This window comes from Metopolophium dirhodum, chromosome 2 (assembly GCF_019925205.1).
Source record: "Metopolophium dirhodum isolate CAU chromosome 2, ASM1992520v1, whole genome shotgun sequence".
NCBI classification, from domain to species: Eukaryota; Metazoa; Arthropoda; class Insecta; order Hemiptera; family Aphididae; genus Metopolophium; species Metopolophium dirhodum.
Window position 1 is genome coordinate 18,852,810 of NC_083561.1, and position 16,564 is coordinate 18,869,373.

At 28.8% G+C, this 16,564-nt stretch overlaps 1 protein-coding gene across 1 annotated transcript; it reads right to left on the reverse strand.

The window, feature by feature from the left end:
* Window positions 1-11,497: 11,497 nt before the first annotated feature.
* Window positions 11,498-15,817, reverse strand: LOC132938784 (uncharacterized). Its single transcript, XM_061005800.1, has 6 exons — window positions 15,673-15,817; window positions 15,486-15,625; window positions 15,156-15,432; window positions 13,666-15,006; window positions 11,736-11,839; window positions 11,498-11,527 (listed from the first exon to the last, which is right to left on the reverse strand). Exons 1-6 carry the CDS (start codon window positions 15,815-15,817, stop codon window positions 11,498-11,500), a joined length of 2,037 nt encoding a protein of 678 aa, XP_060861783.1.
* Between the last annotated feature and the right edge of the window lie 747 nt (window positions 15,818-16,564).

Genomic DNA, 16,564 nt, shown 5'->3' on the forward strand with positions numbered 1-16,564 from the left:
GTCGATTTCCGTAACGTTTTGTTTATTACAATAGAAACGCAAATAAACAAACAAAAAAAAAATTATAAATTAAATCCCGTACAAAGTGTGGCTTGCAGGCATCCTCCTAGATATTTTTCCACTACACTGTATTCATAAACATAATATTATCTACGATTCCTCAATTTTTCTTGTATAGGAAAAATATATAATACCACACTATACTTATAAAGAGGTTTATTATAACTATAGTCTATAATTATTATTTTATTATATTATTATTATTCCAGTCATATACTATAATATCTATTTTCACAGCATAGCGATGATAATTATAATAGTTTTACTTTAGCACTAAATGCACGAATATAGAATGTTCACATCTAATCAACAGCAGCTAACACTTAGAATATTGTCTACATAGATAGATACACCGTATACCAGAAGAAGTGATACGTTACGAAAGTATATAATAAGTTCAATGCTTCAAACCAGAAAGATCACTGCAGACCGGGGTTTTATCGACTCCGCCGTTTTAATATCGATTCCGTTGTTTATTTATTTATGTAGATTTCGCCGACTGTTTATTAAACAATAACCGAAGTATCATAATATTACACAGAATTTTTTTTTTTTTAATTAACAGTATAGGTTAGGGTACACATAGTTTGCCATAATTGTATAAAGTAAGTTTTATTTAAATAAAAACATTTCAAAAAATCAATTCAACCATTGTCGTCCATAACGGATAATATTTATTAAAATAATAAAATAAAATAACTCAAATATCTAGTGATTATTATTTTTACAAAATGAAGTAAGATCGTCATATTTTTAAATAAAGTTGTATAATATAATATTCAAAATAATTAAAATATATAGATATTGTATATGCCGTATACGTACCGACGTACCGTATGGTCAATTTTTAAAATAATGATTTGGATAGCCAGTTTTATATAAGTGAATAAGTTTTATATAATCGATTTTTTTTATTTAAATATTCGTAAAAAACGTTTGCCGTATTATTATGGTATGTATTATTGATAGTCGGCGCCCTGCAGCGGAATCAATATGTAAAAATGTTCGGCGGAGTCGATAGCCGGTGGAATCAATATGTAAAAAAGTTTGGCGGAGTTGATAGATTTGTACAGGTAAAAAAGGTAATTTCGGCGCAATCGATAAACTACAGGTAAAACTAGGGTTAAAATTCTGGGGGGGGGCTACAGCCCACCTAACAAAAATATTAATTTAAGATAACCCATATACGGCTTATATCTAAATCAAAAAAGAATATTTTTGGGGGGGCTAAGCCCCCCCCTAGTTGAGCCACTGTGTAGACGGCCAAGGTGTATAAAGGAACCGGACAAGAATAATAATTCATGAATTGAAGCAATAATTGGTATCTATATTATAATATATACACAATGGAGAAAAATGTAGTGAGATAATGATGGCGACGTTCTTAATGACCGTTGAGCCGATAACGAAAAATAAAAAAATTAATTCAATTAATTTACAAGATGCGTAGGTGATTCAGGGTAGCTATAAATAATAATGTAATTCTAGTACATGTATACGTATAATCCGGTGTGTCAATGTTTTTATTTGAAAAACCGACATTAATCGTTATAAGCTTTTAATCCGTAATCGTTTATTAACGTACTCAAATTAATTTGTAAGCAGTGCAATAATCTCCTTGAGATAATAAAAAAAAAAAACCATAATTCAATTTATATCAATATTGTATACTGACGTTTATGTCCTACTTCAATCAAACCGTCAGTTTAAAAAATCATAAGTGACAGCAATATTCTGCAATATACATGAGGTATAGTAGGTAGTGTTGTATCCATGGTTTTAAATTTGATTCTCTATTTATTTCACAAGACGACTTGATGTCTTGATCACGTACATTTAGGACGTAGGTACTAGCTAAAAATTAGTAGATAAATATTTATGGTCATCTCCCAATATTGTAAGTAAATACCGGATTTACAACAAATGTTGGTGTTAGGACAATCACACATTCGTTCAAAACGGACATATAATTTTTACTTTACAGTGGTCCTGTTAAAATCAAACACGCTAAAAATAGTTATAAATCTGATATCGATTTAGACACTCGCTGCACCTGTAGTAGCCTATATATTGTAATAGTGTACGTTGTATGCACAATAAAACGAAAATAAATAGTTCAGAGAAAGGTAAAGTGAAAAGTACAGGTGAACTTAAAGAGAGATATATAATATTACCTATATACACAATATATTCGTTTGAATTATTCATACACGTCGTATAATATGGAGTGCATAATGGTACTCCATTATGGGTGGATAATGGAATAACGGTGTTGCTCGGTAAGTCCTATCTTTGTTTACCAACTTCAAAATTACCTGAATATTATTAGACAAAATATTATTTCAGACGAATATGTATCACTCATACTAGTCACTAACTATTATATTTTATACCATTAGAGGTCGAGCCTAGAGAAAATGTACACCTCGGCAGAGTGGTGGTGACGATATTATATTCTATAGAAAGTCTGCGAATATACTCAGCGGTATCCGCATATATCTAATATGTATATTATTATATAATGTACATGCGGATACGGACGCCATTCAAGTGTGCATAGGGAACACTGTGGTAGTTTCTGAATACTTTACGCACGCAAAATTAGAATTTATATAGGTACTTTCTTTCCATGTATAACAAATAACTACCCTGTACGGGTTTTTATGCATTCCTCGATCCTAGCAAGGTGTCAAATAATCATTTTTCGCCCTATTTGCACACCATTGTCTAGATCAGCGGTTCTCAAACTTATTATATCCGCGTACCACCCACACAGTTTGAAAATGTTCATGTTCCACTTGACAAACTAATAACCTTTTTGTTATGCTTGTCAAAAATGTATACGTTATTTTATGTTTTTACATGTATGGAATTTCATTTGATTAGGAACTACAAAATTATGACAATATCAGAATTTAATACCAAAAAAAAAATGTATTATTTATATTATTATTAATATTAAAATAATATTTAATGTGACGTAGAAATGATTCATTTCATTTTTTTTTATAAGGGGAGATTTTCTTTGCGTACCATCTATGAGTTTTCCACGTACCACAAGTTGAGAAACGCTGGTCTAGATCAATTAGAATCTTTTACTCTCTCGCCTAACACAATATAATATATTGTGTTAAGTCCTCGTGCATGGTTAAACAAAAACATTGTTTTGTTAACCATAGCTAACGTCGACGTTAAGATGATGATTAATAATAAGATGCTTCTATAAATGGAATCCTTGATATTATAATAATATACAATAGTTTTAAAATATTATTTAAGCACTGTTATAATATTATGGTCTTTAACAATGACCTACATTTTGTAATAATTAATTTCTTGTATTACCTAACTTAATAGTAGAGAAAAAATAATTTTAATTCAAAAAAATATATATAACGATATTAATCAATAACCAATAACAATTAAAAGGTTATAGTCTTATATGCGATCTACTTATCAATTTACGGTTTAATGCGTGTTCTACAATTTAATATTAAAATACATTTCACTAACTAAAACTGATTTTAAAAGGGGAAACGTTGAAACCACTCTGCTGTAAACCTTTAGGCTTTAATACCTTCAATGTGCAAGCGGCATTAGTAACTAGTAAGACGTGACTGTAATGGATATATTAAATTTGAATTCAATGATGAATACCGTTGCATACAAAAAATGATTATGAGCAGACTTCAAGATGGTCGATCATTGTATATATTAGTAAGTATATTATATAATATATTGATAGAAAAACATTTTTTATCAACATTTATCGAAAAAAATCTGTAAATTTCAAATGTCTATAAATAGCTCAACATCACCATGTATAGCAAATGTATATACAAACATAAAATATATCAAGTAAATGAGAAAATCGATTTTTTAAACACGCTCAAAACATGTTCTATTCATCTATTCTGCAGATGTTGTCAACAGCTTAATTTACATTTAACCGATTCCTTCAGTAAATGTATTTTTCATGTCAGTCAAAAATGTTTTTGGGATTTAGGTAACGGGATCTCCACCGATTTTCTTGAAATATTGTTGATCTAGTAAAGACAATTTGCCCCGTTTATTTAAATATTGTATTTGGGTTTTATTATTCTCTACAGTTTTTAATTTTTCGTCTGCGTGAACATATTATTAAGACAGTGTTTTATTTTTTATTAGATTGTAATTTATACGTTAACACGACGTGATGGTTACCCTATAATATCATGCTATGCCGTAATCACTTTATAACCTACATTCAACCCTCCGTTTTGATTGTTTAAATAGGTACATATTCTGATACCTATTCAAATGATGAATGACGAACGAAAAAAATTATTCTAAACCCCTCTCGAACATAATATCCTTGTCCGGGGCCAGAGAACGCATAGCCGATAGGCGCATAAATAATATAATAATGTACGCACACGATACTGCCACTACATTTATTATGACGGTGGTACGCACAGTAAAATATAATACCGTTATTTGTACGAGAAACACGATCACTCGAGTGGATATCAAATTAACAGTTGTCGGGGAGTTCAAGGGAGACATCTGCAATACTGGGTGCGTGAATTTTTGCATAAGATCATCGTTATCATTATTATTGTGTATATCGAAAGTTCGCGTATGTCACTCGCCCGGATCACTCGTTTCAGCGGTTTTCGTTTAGTGTTTTCATTTCCATACTTTATTTTATGCTCTGCAATCTGTCTATAATAATATGCTACATAAAATACAAATTTTTAATTGGTTTTATTTTTTTAATTTTAATTTTCATATTTATATTATGATCTAATCGTTTAAGTTTAAAATAATGCGATCCAGGTTTCCTAAATCTGTACGGTTACCGGGAAATTATAATATTATGATATAAAGGAACGTAATAGTACCTACAAACGTATTAAGCAGTGTAAGGGTACTGATGTATTTCACTATAAAACTGGTATTTTTTATGGCAAAAATATTTGTAGTGTTATACATAATATTATGTATTATCGTAATATGATGTCATCGTGGTTCCGTAAAATTCGACATTATTATTGGAGGAAACTATCGATCTGCTAGAACTCGAGCAGGGTATATAATATTATGGTCCATTGGTTTCCAAAAACCTATGGTGTAGAATTAATACAACCTAATCTATACATAGGCTATTCACTTCGTTCGCAAATTCACAATATCAAAACCATCACCCAATGTGCAGGTGTGACAGTGACACAGGTCCACAGATAATATGATGAGTTTATTGAATTAAAATGCAGCTCGGCCTCAAGTTTGACGCAGGTAAAGATGTTTTTTTTAAACAAAAGAGCCTCGTTTTAAAAAGAATAAGAAATAATATCATTCACTGAATTTATTATATAAATTCTTATACGGTAAAATATACATTTAACAGTTTACCAGTAACACCTAGAAAATATGAAATTTAAATGATACAGTCGGATAGGTAAGTACTATTAATGGTTAGGTTAGGTCCTTACTTAAGCCATTAATTATGAATTATGATATTCCTAGGTATAGCAATAGATTATAAACTTCAGTGGCGTCATTTCAGTTTTCAATAGAGGGGGGCAAAGGTTTAGACCGGCCCGAATGGGTAAAAAAAAACCGCAAAAATATTAATAGTTTATTAAGATATCTTCTTTTTTTTATTTTTGAAAATCTATTAACAGCATTATCTATAAATCAATTTTACCTGATTCATTATAAGTATATAAGTATATATTATATAATATATATATATCTTATATAAGTATATGATATATTTACAAATTAATATTATCTTAAATTATAATATATTTTTTTTTTATTGCTTGCTCACCGGCTCAAGTTTTGTCTGTTTATTAACATGCTAGAAATTATTTTCGATACTTGTCGAGCAGTTTGCGGTAATTTTATATTTTTAGTCGCACCCCTTAACCACCCATCTATTTTTTTTAGATCATATTTTTCCCAAATTAAAAGATTAATGTAAACATGCGTCACGAAAAAAAATAATTTTAATTTAGGTACTCAACTAAATTAACACAATACGCAGAATAGTTGAATCATACACGACTGTCGCAAGTTATGAAGTCCGTGATCAATGATAAATAATAAGAGCGTCAATCGGTTGTTGTTTTTAGAATTTGTAATCATTTTAGATTTTAGAAATTAAACTATACGAGATTATGATACTAACTGTTCATTTTCCTTCACAAAACACACTCACACAAACAAACATACATAAATACATACATACAATGTGTACGTCCCCGCATACGTCTAAATATATTCGAACTATCAATTAGTAAAAATGTATCATTGTGACAATAATTTCTTAGTACATACTATAATATTTTCTGAAAATATTATAAAATTCCCAGACAGCAAATGTTTGACTAAAAATATTATTATAACATTATTATTGGCACGTTTTTGCACTAATAAAATATAATAATGGTAAAACGGCAACAACTGGACACCGGCCCATAGGGCTGCTTTTAAAATCAGACAGGGGCAAATGCCCACCTTGCCCCCCCCCCCAAATGACGCCACTGTTATAAACTATACACATTATTACACGGTATAGTATATATTACTTATTCTACATAAATGATTAAATTACTTCACCTAATTGATAATATTTAAAAAAAACCAATTCTTCGTTAGTAGTTAAATACTATATTATACATATTTGTATATACATATAAATTATTATAATTTATTATATACTATTTTAATATAGTTATTATATAACATGAAACATTTAAAAATACATATTTATTTATACTTTTGAATGCTGTTATAAGTTTATAACAATTAAATTCCAGTCCAACCTACTAGGGATCATAATTTCCGAAAAAATCCAGTTTTTTTCGGAAAAATTGGAAAAATTTGGTTTCATTTAAAATTTCCGGAAAAATGGTTTTTTTTTCCAAAGAACTGAAAAAGTAATGTATAGAGGAAACAAATAATTTATAATAATATAAACATATATTATCGTATCCCGCATTTCCGCCAATGATGTTTTGTTGTTACGTATTTTCCTAATAATTATTAATTAATATTGTCATTACTCATTTGTCAATCGTGCGCTGTCTAAATATTTGATCTACAACTTACAAGTAATATTAATTATATAACATTTAAAAATACAGGTGATTTATTTTCGGGGAAATACACTCTCCGACATGGCCACATAAATTTGATATGTAATTACGTTATTTTTAGAACAAATATTGAAATATCCGTATTAATATTTTTAATAGTTAAATTTTAAATTTTAATACATTGATAACCGTATTGACAAATGGAAATTACAATGACAGATTTCCTTATCTATTTTTTAAAATGGTTTTTTTTTTTACAGAGATTATTTAAATTTTTAAGCGCAAATTTCCTAAAAATCCGTTTTTTTTTTAATTTTTCAAAAACTTTGGTTTTTTTTGGAAATGTATTATTTTAATATTCTCCAATTTTTCCACGTTTTCCGAGGCTCTGGAAAAAAATGGTTATGAAAAATAGATAAGGAAACCTGTCATTGTCATTTCACATTTGCCAATACAGTTATATCAATGTATTATTGTATTAAAATTTAAAAATATTAATACGGATATTTTAATATTTGTTCTAAAAATAACGTAGTTACAAATCAAATTGGTATTTATGCGGGAGTGTATTTTTCCGAAAATAAATCACCAGTATTTTTAAATGTTATATAATTAATATTACTTGTAAGTTGTAGATCAAATATATATAGACAGCGCACGATTGACAAATGAGTAATGACAATATTAATTAATAATTGTTAGGAAAATACGTAACAATAAAACATCATTGGTGGAAATGCGGGATACGATAATATATTTTTTTAAATTATTTATTATTATTTTTCAATTTCTCAGGAAAAACCCGGGGTTTTTTTTTGGAAAACCTTTTTTTCCGGAAATTTTGATCCCTACTAGTACTTACATATTAATATATTATATCACCTATACGCGTAAAATAAATAGTTTATGAAATTAAATGTAAACTTACACTAAAAGATTAAGCAAGTTTTTAATTCGTTTTAGACTATAATCTCCAGATCTCTGTATAAAAACTAAAAAGCACCACAAGTCACAGAATTTCTATAATTCATTCTAGCAATTAGAAAAGTGAATGTCGTTCTGCCATATTTGGCAGCCGACAATTTGCAGATCAACATCAAATGACGTAATCGCAACAATTATTTAATGTTAGTAATCATTTTATAAATGATAAATTTATTTGCGAAATAACTAAAAATGTATATAATTTATTATTATAGGTACTTATATAAAAAAATATATATATTTTTTTTAAGTTAAGCAATGAATGTTTTTCCTGCGTTTAAAGTTATTGAGCAGACGTAGTGACTGTCTTAAAGTATTCTCTAATGCTCAGCTCTCGCAATTTTCAAGATAAAATACAATATTTCACACTATCTTGGTAATATAACATATTAATTATTCTACAGCAACCATTTTGATTTTGATTTGGCACAAATTAATTCTGGAAATACTTATATTATATTTTATAGAGACTTCTTAAAATTTTAGAGTTTAGATGAACGGAACAGTGTAGAAAAAACTATTCTAATTTTGTAGATGAAAATATAAAAGTTGAATTGCATATAAATTCAACGTTAAAATTGATGACAATCCAATGGTTTAAAATATATAATATAAAAAAGGTTTAAAAAAAAAATTGAGAGGTTGACAAAAACTAGGTAATAAAATAAGCAAATCATTTGTTAATTTTAAGTTCTTTGATTTTTTTAATTTTTCAGTACAAATAACTTCAATAAGAGTGTTGTGGTAAAAAAAATCATCTTGAATATCGGAAAATCAGTAATACAACTCAAACGAATAATATAGTGCACTGACACAGTTCATTAATTGATTTATTATTCGTTTGTCCAGACGCATAAATACATACAAAAATAAAAACCATATTATACATTTTTAAGTATCAAGTTATTTACCTACAACTTACACACAGGGTTGTCGTATTATAGGTACCTAGCAATTAGCATGATACGCATTACGCTTTATAATGTATAGGTACATAAATTGCATAATAACTTTTATAACTCGTTATAAACATTAAAAGTAGTAATTGCAGAGTGCAGACTGAGTGTTGTAATTTGTGATACTGTTGCGAAAATAAAACGACATTTTAAACACTTCGTACGAACAGTGTTATTAATAATTATACTATTTACTCGTGTCAACGAATTATTCGTCTCTGTAGCAATTTTATAAGTTTAATATTTACCAGCATATTATTATAACTAGCAAGTACAAACGTGAAGCAAACCCATTTTAAAACAAAATATGAACGAATGTTGTGACGAGGTGGATATTATTTATTATTATTATTCCTGATAAAAATATATTTCGGTGGTACAAATGTACGATGTAAAAACTAACCTGTACATTCATTTTTATAAACTTTTAATCGGTCGCGGATGTGATTAATCTGCAGCTGGGCCGTTAAACCGACTTTTAACCTCCGTTAAAGATACATTTAACACGTTTGTGCTGCGCCTTTGCTTTAACGAACTGCTAAACGAGATAACGGTCCATTAAAAGTTTATTGCCGACGTAATGTAATATTTTTATGGTATTTTATCATTTTCTAACTAAATATGAGATATTGGTACAAATTAAATTATTTTATCATAATGGCCGTGTAATATTGTTATCTCTTTTTTATGTAACAGGCAACAGCTATATAGGTTGAAAAATGTTTAGGTTTTAAAATATGAAAAATATGAACTTCCAACGCTAATAAAAATTTAATTTGATTTGCTTGTAGACATTTTTTTTAACAAAGGTTGACAAACTTATGAGACCTGATCCGGCTAATGTAGCAGCAGTGACACAGTTCCCAATTCCTAAATCAATAGCCGATGTGCACAGTTTTGTGGGACTAGACAGTTATTTTAGGAGGTTTATTGAAAACTTTTCCATTTTGGCAGCACCACTGTATGCGCTGTTAAAAAAGGGAGCTCAATTTAAGTTTGGGGAGAAGGAGTCACAGGTCTTTGAGTTGTTAAAAAGTAAGTTAGTGCAAATGCCGATTCTGGCATTATATTCCCCGTCAGCTGAAACTAAAGTGTATTGTGATGCTAGAGCGTTGGGTTATGGAGTGATCCTTTTACAGAAACAGAAAGACGGGTTAATGCATCCTTTGTTTTATTATAGCAAGAGAACCACTGAGATAGAAGCTAAATATCATAGTTATGAATTGGAGTGTTTGGCATTAGTATATGTAGTGAAGCGTTTTTATGTTTATCTCAATGGAATTAAGTTCAAAGTGTTCACTGATTGTGAAAGTTATAAGTTGACCATGAACAAGAAAGATATGAACCCTCAGATTGCAAAATGGGCATTACTATTTCAGAATTATGATTTCTGTATTGAACATCGTGCAGGAAGTAAAATGAAACACGTTAACGCGTTAAGTCGGAATACCAATATATTAGTATTATATGAAAATACTTTTGAACAAACATTGTCAGTTAAACAAATTGAAGATAAAGATATTGACAAGTTAAAAGAGCGGTTGAGGAAGTCTGAAGATAAGTACTTTGAGATGAGGAATGGTTTGGTATATAGAAAGTACAAAAGTGAGCTGTTATTTTATATAACAATAATAATAATAACAATAATGAACTTTATTGCAACAACAACAGTACATACATAATAAGAAATAACAAAAATAACACGAGTTACATATTGCAGCACCCCCTAAAAGCTAAGCTTGTGCTGGGGGAGCGAGTTCTTTTGACCTACCTAGAAATATACATACATTTGAATAATATAATAATAAATCTGTTTTTTTATACTATTACACTATAAATATAATAATACATAATACAATATCTTAAATAATAGTCTCATTAAGTATAATCATATTTTCTTTAAGTCAACATGTCTAAGATAAGTTTTGAAAGACTTTAAATTTTCAAACTGATTAATATTAATATTTAATAATCGACATAAATTTAAACCAGTATACAATACACTTTTTTGCCCAAAGACTTTTTGGCATTTCAATAAACGAATATTAACATTTTGCTTATATCTAGTATCATGATCATGATCTGATACAGGTATTAAATGTTTATGCTTAAATAAATGAACTAATACAGCTTGATTATATACTACCTTAAAACTATTTACATTAAGTTTTTCATAAATTAAAATAGTATTTGTTTGCAGTGGAAGATTTAATAAATATTTAATAATACCATTTATTGTTACATTTAAGTTATGTACAATGCTGTTACAAGCTCCTCCCCAGATGGATATACCATATGAAAAAATAGATTGCACTAAGGCTAAATAAACAATTCTTTTATAATTTACATCTAATATATACCTGGCTTCATGAAATATATAGAAAAATTTATGTAAAATACCATTTAAATAATTTACATGACCATCCCATCTAAGTCTATGATCTATTTTTAAGCCAAGATATTTTAACTCATTGACTTTTTCAAGTTTTACACATTTTGGATCACATTTATTTAAATTAGTATTACATTTTAGGGAATGTACAATCAAATTATATCCATGTAAAACATTAATAACAGATAAATTAAAACATATAAATTTAGATTTCAGTAAATTTTACTTTAACTTATTTTTACAAAACCAAATATATACTTCATTTAAAATATTATTTGCTTCATGATACAAATTTTCGATTGTTGGTTCGGATATTAGAATAGCTGTATCATCAGCAAAACTAATGAATTCTTTATTACTATCTGTATTTATATTCAATAAGTCATTTATAAAAAAGATAAACAACAATGGGCCTAAGACTGTTCCCTGCGGAACTCCACAGGTTATTTATTTATTTATTTATTTGTATAATTTAAACGAGCGAACCCAGTTACATTTACTATAGACATACGTCTACAATTATATAATATAGTAATAATAATAATAATAATAATAATATTTTTTATCACATGAACACTAATTTTAAAATAATAATAAGACAATTATACAGATAGTATCCATTTGGTAAATATACAGGTTTAAGTAATGTATGTGATGAGACACTTATGAAAATAATTCACTGAAAACAAAAAGGTTAAGAATACAGAGTAAAGTAGTATAACATTGGAAATCAACTTATGAGTAATTGACATAGATTATATTATTTATACAGCTAAAATATTATTTAGGTAAAGATCAAAATCCTTTAAGGAGACGCAGGAAAATAGATCAACATTTAAATAATTAACAAGTTGCATTGATCTATTCATAGGAGCACTTAGACCATAGTTTGAACGTTGGAGTTGCACATAAAAAGTATTCAATTGCCTAGTTCTACGATTTGGGATATAAAAATTCAATAAAGAAAGTAGTTCAGGACAGTTAATATACCCATTCGTTAATTTAAAAATAAAACATAGATCAAGTCTTTTCCTTCTTTTGACAAGGGTTTCTAGCTTTAAATAGGACAATAATGGTTGATACGATGAGTGAGGCGCTCGTTCGATACAACATCTGAATTGAATGATACGTAGAAAACGGTTTTGAATTGATTCCATGCTTTTTGTAGCACCGATTGATTGTGAGGACCATACTATAGATCCATAATCAAGTAATGATCTAACGAAGGAACAGTAGAGTGACTTTAACGCTAAAGGATTTACGAAGTCTTTACAGCTACGATTTATGAAACCTAACATTGAAGAGGCTTTATTTTGAATATAAATATAGTGATCATTAAATGAAAGAGATGGGTCAAAATAAATTCCCTGATCCTTGTACAGATAGACTCGATCTAATTTAATGTTGTTTATATAATAATTATATAAAGTAGGTGTACGGTTTTTAGAGAAGGTAATAATTTTACATTTGTTTATGTTGAGGGATAAATTATTTTGAGTACACCAGGTGCTGAGACGATTTAAGTCATCCTGTAGCAACAAATTATCAGCTGGTGATGTAATTATACGGTAAATTTTCATATCATCTGCATATAATAACGTATTAGAGTTTAAAAATTCGATGTCATTGATAAATAAATTAAATAGAAGTGGAGCTAAATGTGATCCCTGTGGAACACCAGTGTTAATTTTAAATAATGAAGAATTAAAACTCGTGCATTTTACATATTGCTGCCTTCCAGTTATGAATGAAACTAACCAAGAGTGGAAAGGATTACGTATACCTAGATTAAATAACTTTGAGCTAAGAACACAATGATCTAGTTTATCAAACGCCTTGGAGAAATCAGTATAAATAACGTCGACTTGGAGTCCAGTTCTGAAAGCTTGTAGGATGTAATTTTGGAGTACTAGTAAGTTCGTGGTTGTTGATTTACCCGGCATGAAGCCATGTTGAACATCAGAGATAATATTTTTAAATAACGGAAATTTTTTTTTGTGTACAATACTTTCAAACAATTTAGGGATAATCGAAATTATAGAAATTGGGCGATAATTAGTGACCAAAGTAATGTCTCCCCCTTTAGGAATCGGTTTAATATAAGAAATTTTCCATTTATCCGGAAAAACACCAGATTTAAGTGACATAATAAATAAGTATAATAAAGGGATAGACAGAACACATTTACAGTTTGTGAAGAAAGCATACGGAATATTATCAGGACCAGGACAAGTAGTGGATTTTAAGTTGCTTAACTCATCATAAATATCGCTTAAAGTAATGACGCAGGTGTTCAAATCGACTTTCATCGATTTAATATCATCTGGTGGTTTTTGCATAAAATTTAATTGTTTGTAAATAGTAGAATAATAATTGGCGAAACTTTCCGCGATTTTGTCACCACCAGTAACAGTTTGATTACTATATGAGATAACAGATGGAATATTAGAATTTGATCGTTTGCTATAAATATAATTCCAGAACCTTTTAGGGTTAGAGACTATTGAACTTTGAGTTCTCTGTATAAAATTACCATAATCAGTCTTATTAACAACTTTACATTTAGCACGTAGATTAGAGAATATATTATAATTTACATTAGTTGGCGTTTGTTTATATACTTTATGGGCAACTTTTTTTGAGAATATTAACTGTTTTAGAGTTTTGGAAAACCATAAAGGATACTTTAAGAAGAACATACGTTTTTTTTGACAGTGTACATCAATTATATCGTGTAATCTGGAGTAGAATATATCAAGTGCTTCATTAATATGTAAATCTTTAAATGTGCAACTCCAATCAGTTGAGGCCATACAAGACCTAATGGCATTATAATCACAACTAATAAAATCATGAACAATTTCATTATAATATAAATTGTTTTTTGTGGATGAAAGTGGAAGTGGAATTTTTAATGCAGGATGAAATTTATAGTCTAGAGGGACAAGAGGAGAAGTTTCCAAGGAAACATTAACATTGACAATATTTGAGAAAACTAGATCTAGTAATGATCCAGAAGAATTATGTATTAAATTATTTTGCATTAAATTAACATAAGATAAGGCAGATATAATGTTTGATTCATACAAATTATTATTTGACAATCTAGGAATAATTTTGCGGTTATTAGAGACCCAATTAACATTAGTTAAATTGTAATCACCTAACACCAAAAATCTATCATTATAATATTTACTCATAAGATTATCGATTACATTAACATGGCTATTATATAAATTTAAATCAGAGCGCGGCGGGAAGTACACGGATCCGACGATTAAAGAAATGTGATTTATATGTATTTTTACAAATAGTTGCTCGACCAAATCTTGTTGTATAATTAAGCGATGACATGGATATTGAACTTTGATTGCAATTAAGACACCTCCTCCTCGAATGTCGGGACCATGAATTTCGTAACGATCACATCGGAAAACGGTGTAATGAGGACAAAGTCCAAGTTCAGAGTCATTAACAGAACGAGATAACCAGGTTTCAGTTAATATAATTAAATCATAATTAAGAAGTGCTAGGTTACGTATAAATACATCTAATTTGGTATTTAGACCGCGGACATTTTGATAATATACAGATAGATTTTTTTAGGTAGTTGATGTTATAAGTTTTTTGAGATAGTAGGTACATTGTTGATGTATCTAATAAATAAATTATCCTCGCCGGTATCACTACGTTGCTTAAGTTGAGATACAATGTTAGTAAAATATTGCCGTTGCTGTGTTGTCCGATCAGATGCAATGCGAATATCCTTGAAGTTAGCAGTACTAAGTAATTTACGTTTTACTTTTAAGACTTCAAAAACATCGGATGAATTAGGTAAAGTAGTAAGCAGAGGACGAGGTTTATTTGATTGTTTACCCAAGCGACGGACAGATACAGGATTAATTTGTAAATCAATGCTTTTGAGTATTTCATCAACAGTAAGAGTGTCAGTTAACTGATCAGGTAAGGAATTAAATTCTTGTATATTAAAAATATAATATTACGTGCTCGAGATTGACGGTCCATAAGTTCAGAGTAAACTGATTCAACGTTAGTTCCAGGAGAAGCCGCAGTTTCTAAAGTTGTTATTTTGCCTTCGATCGGCTCAATTTTAGCTTTCAAGGTTTTATTTTCAGAAATAACTTCAGCTAGTTGATTTGATAGGGTATCTAATTTCGACTCGATAATAACATACTTTTTTCCTGTGTTTTGTTAGATTCCCGGCATGAATTGATAGATGCAATGATTTTGTTTTGGGTGGATTTAAGTTCATTCACCGTATCCAAAATTTGTTTGAGAGCCTCATTGGTATCAAGCGTTTCATTGGTTGAAGTGGACATTGTGAAAAGAATAATTAAATGTTAAAATAACAAAAGTACTTAAACCGTAAATGTTAAATAAAGTTAAGACTAAAATAAATTATGATAACAAGATTAATTAAATCGTTAATTGAAAAGATAAAGTTCCGCGAGAACCGCACGGCACGACGTCTGAACAACGACTTATATCTTTAGCTTTACTATAACACTCATTTATTTGAACTATTTGAGTTCTTTCATTTAAGAAAGATTTTAATAGATTATTAGCAACTCCCCGAATACCCGAATATTCTAGCTTTTTTTAATAATAACTCATGATTTACGCAATCAAAGGCTTTTTGCACGTCTAGAAAAATACCCATTACTTTGTTATTAATGTCAATATGTCTACGAACAAAGTTATCAAGTTTAAAAAGAGCATCACTTGTTGACAAACTAGCCAAAAAACCAAACTGTGAATTAGAGAAAAATGAATTCTTTTTAAAGTAATTTAATAAACGGCTTTTGATACATTTCTCAAAAACTTTTGATATAGTTAAAGAAAGTGAGATAGGTCTATAATTTCCACATGATAATTTATTACCTGATTTAAATAGTGGAATAACAATACACTTTTTAAAAGCTAAAGGGAAAACACCTTTTAATAAAGCATTATTAAAAATTAACGATAACGGTATAGAAATAGATTTAGAAATTTTCTTAAGGATATAGTTTGTTAGACCATGTTCATAATACGAATTAAAATTTTTAATCTTATCAATATACTCA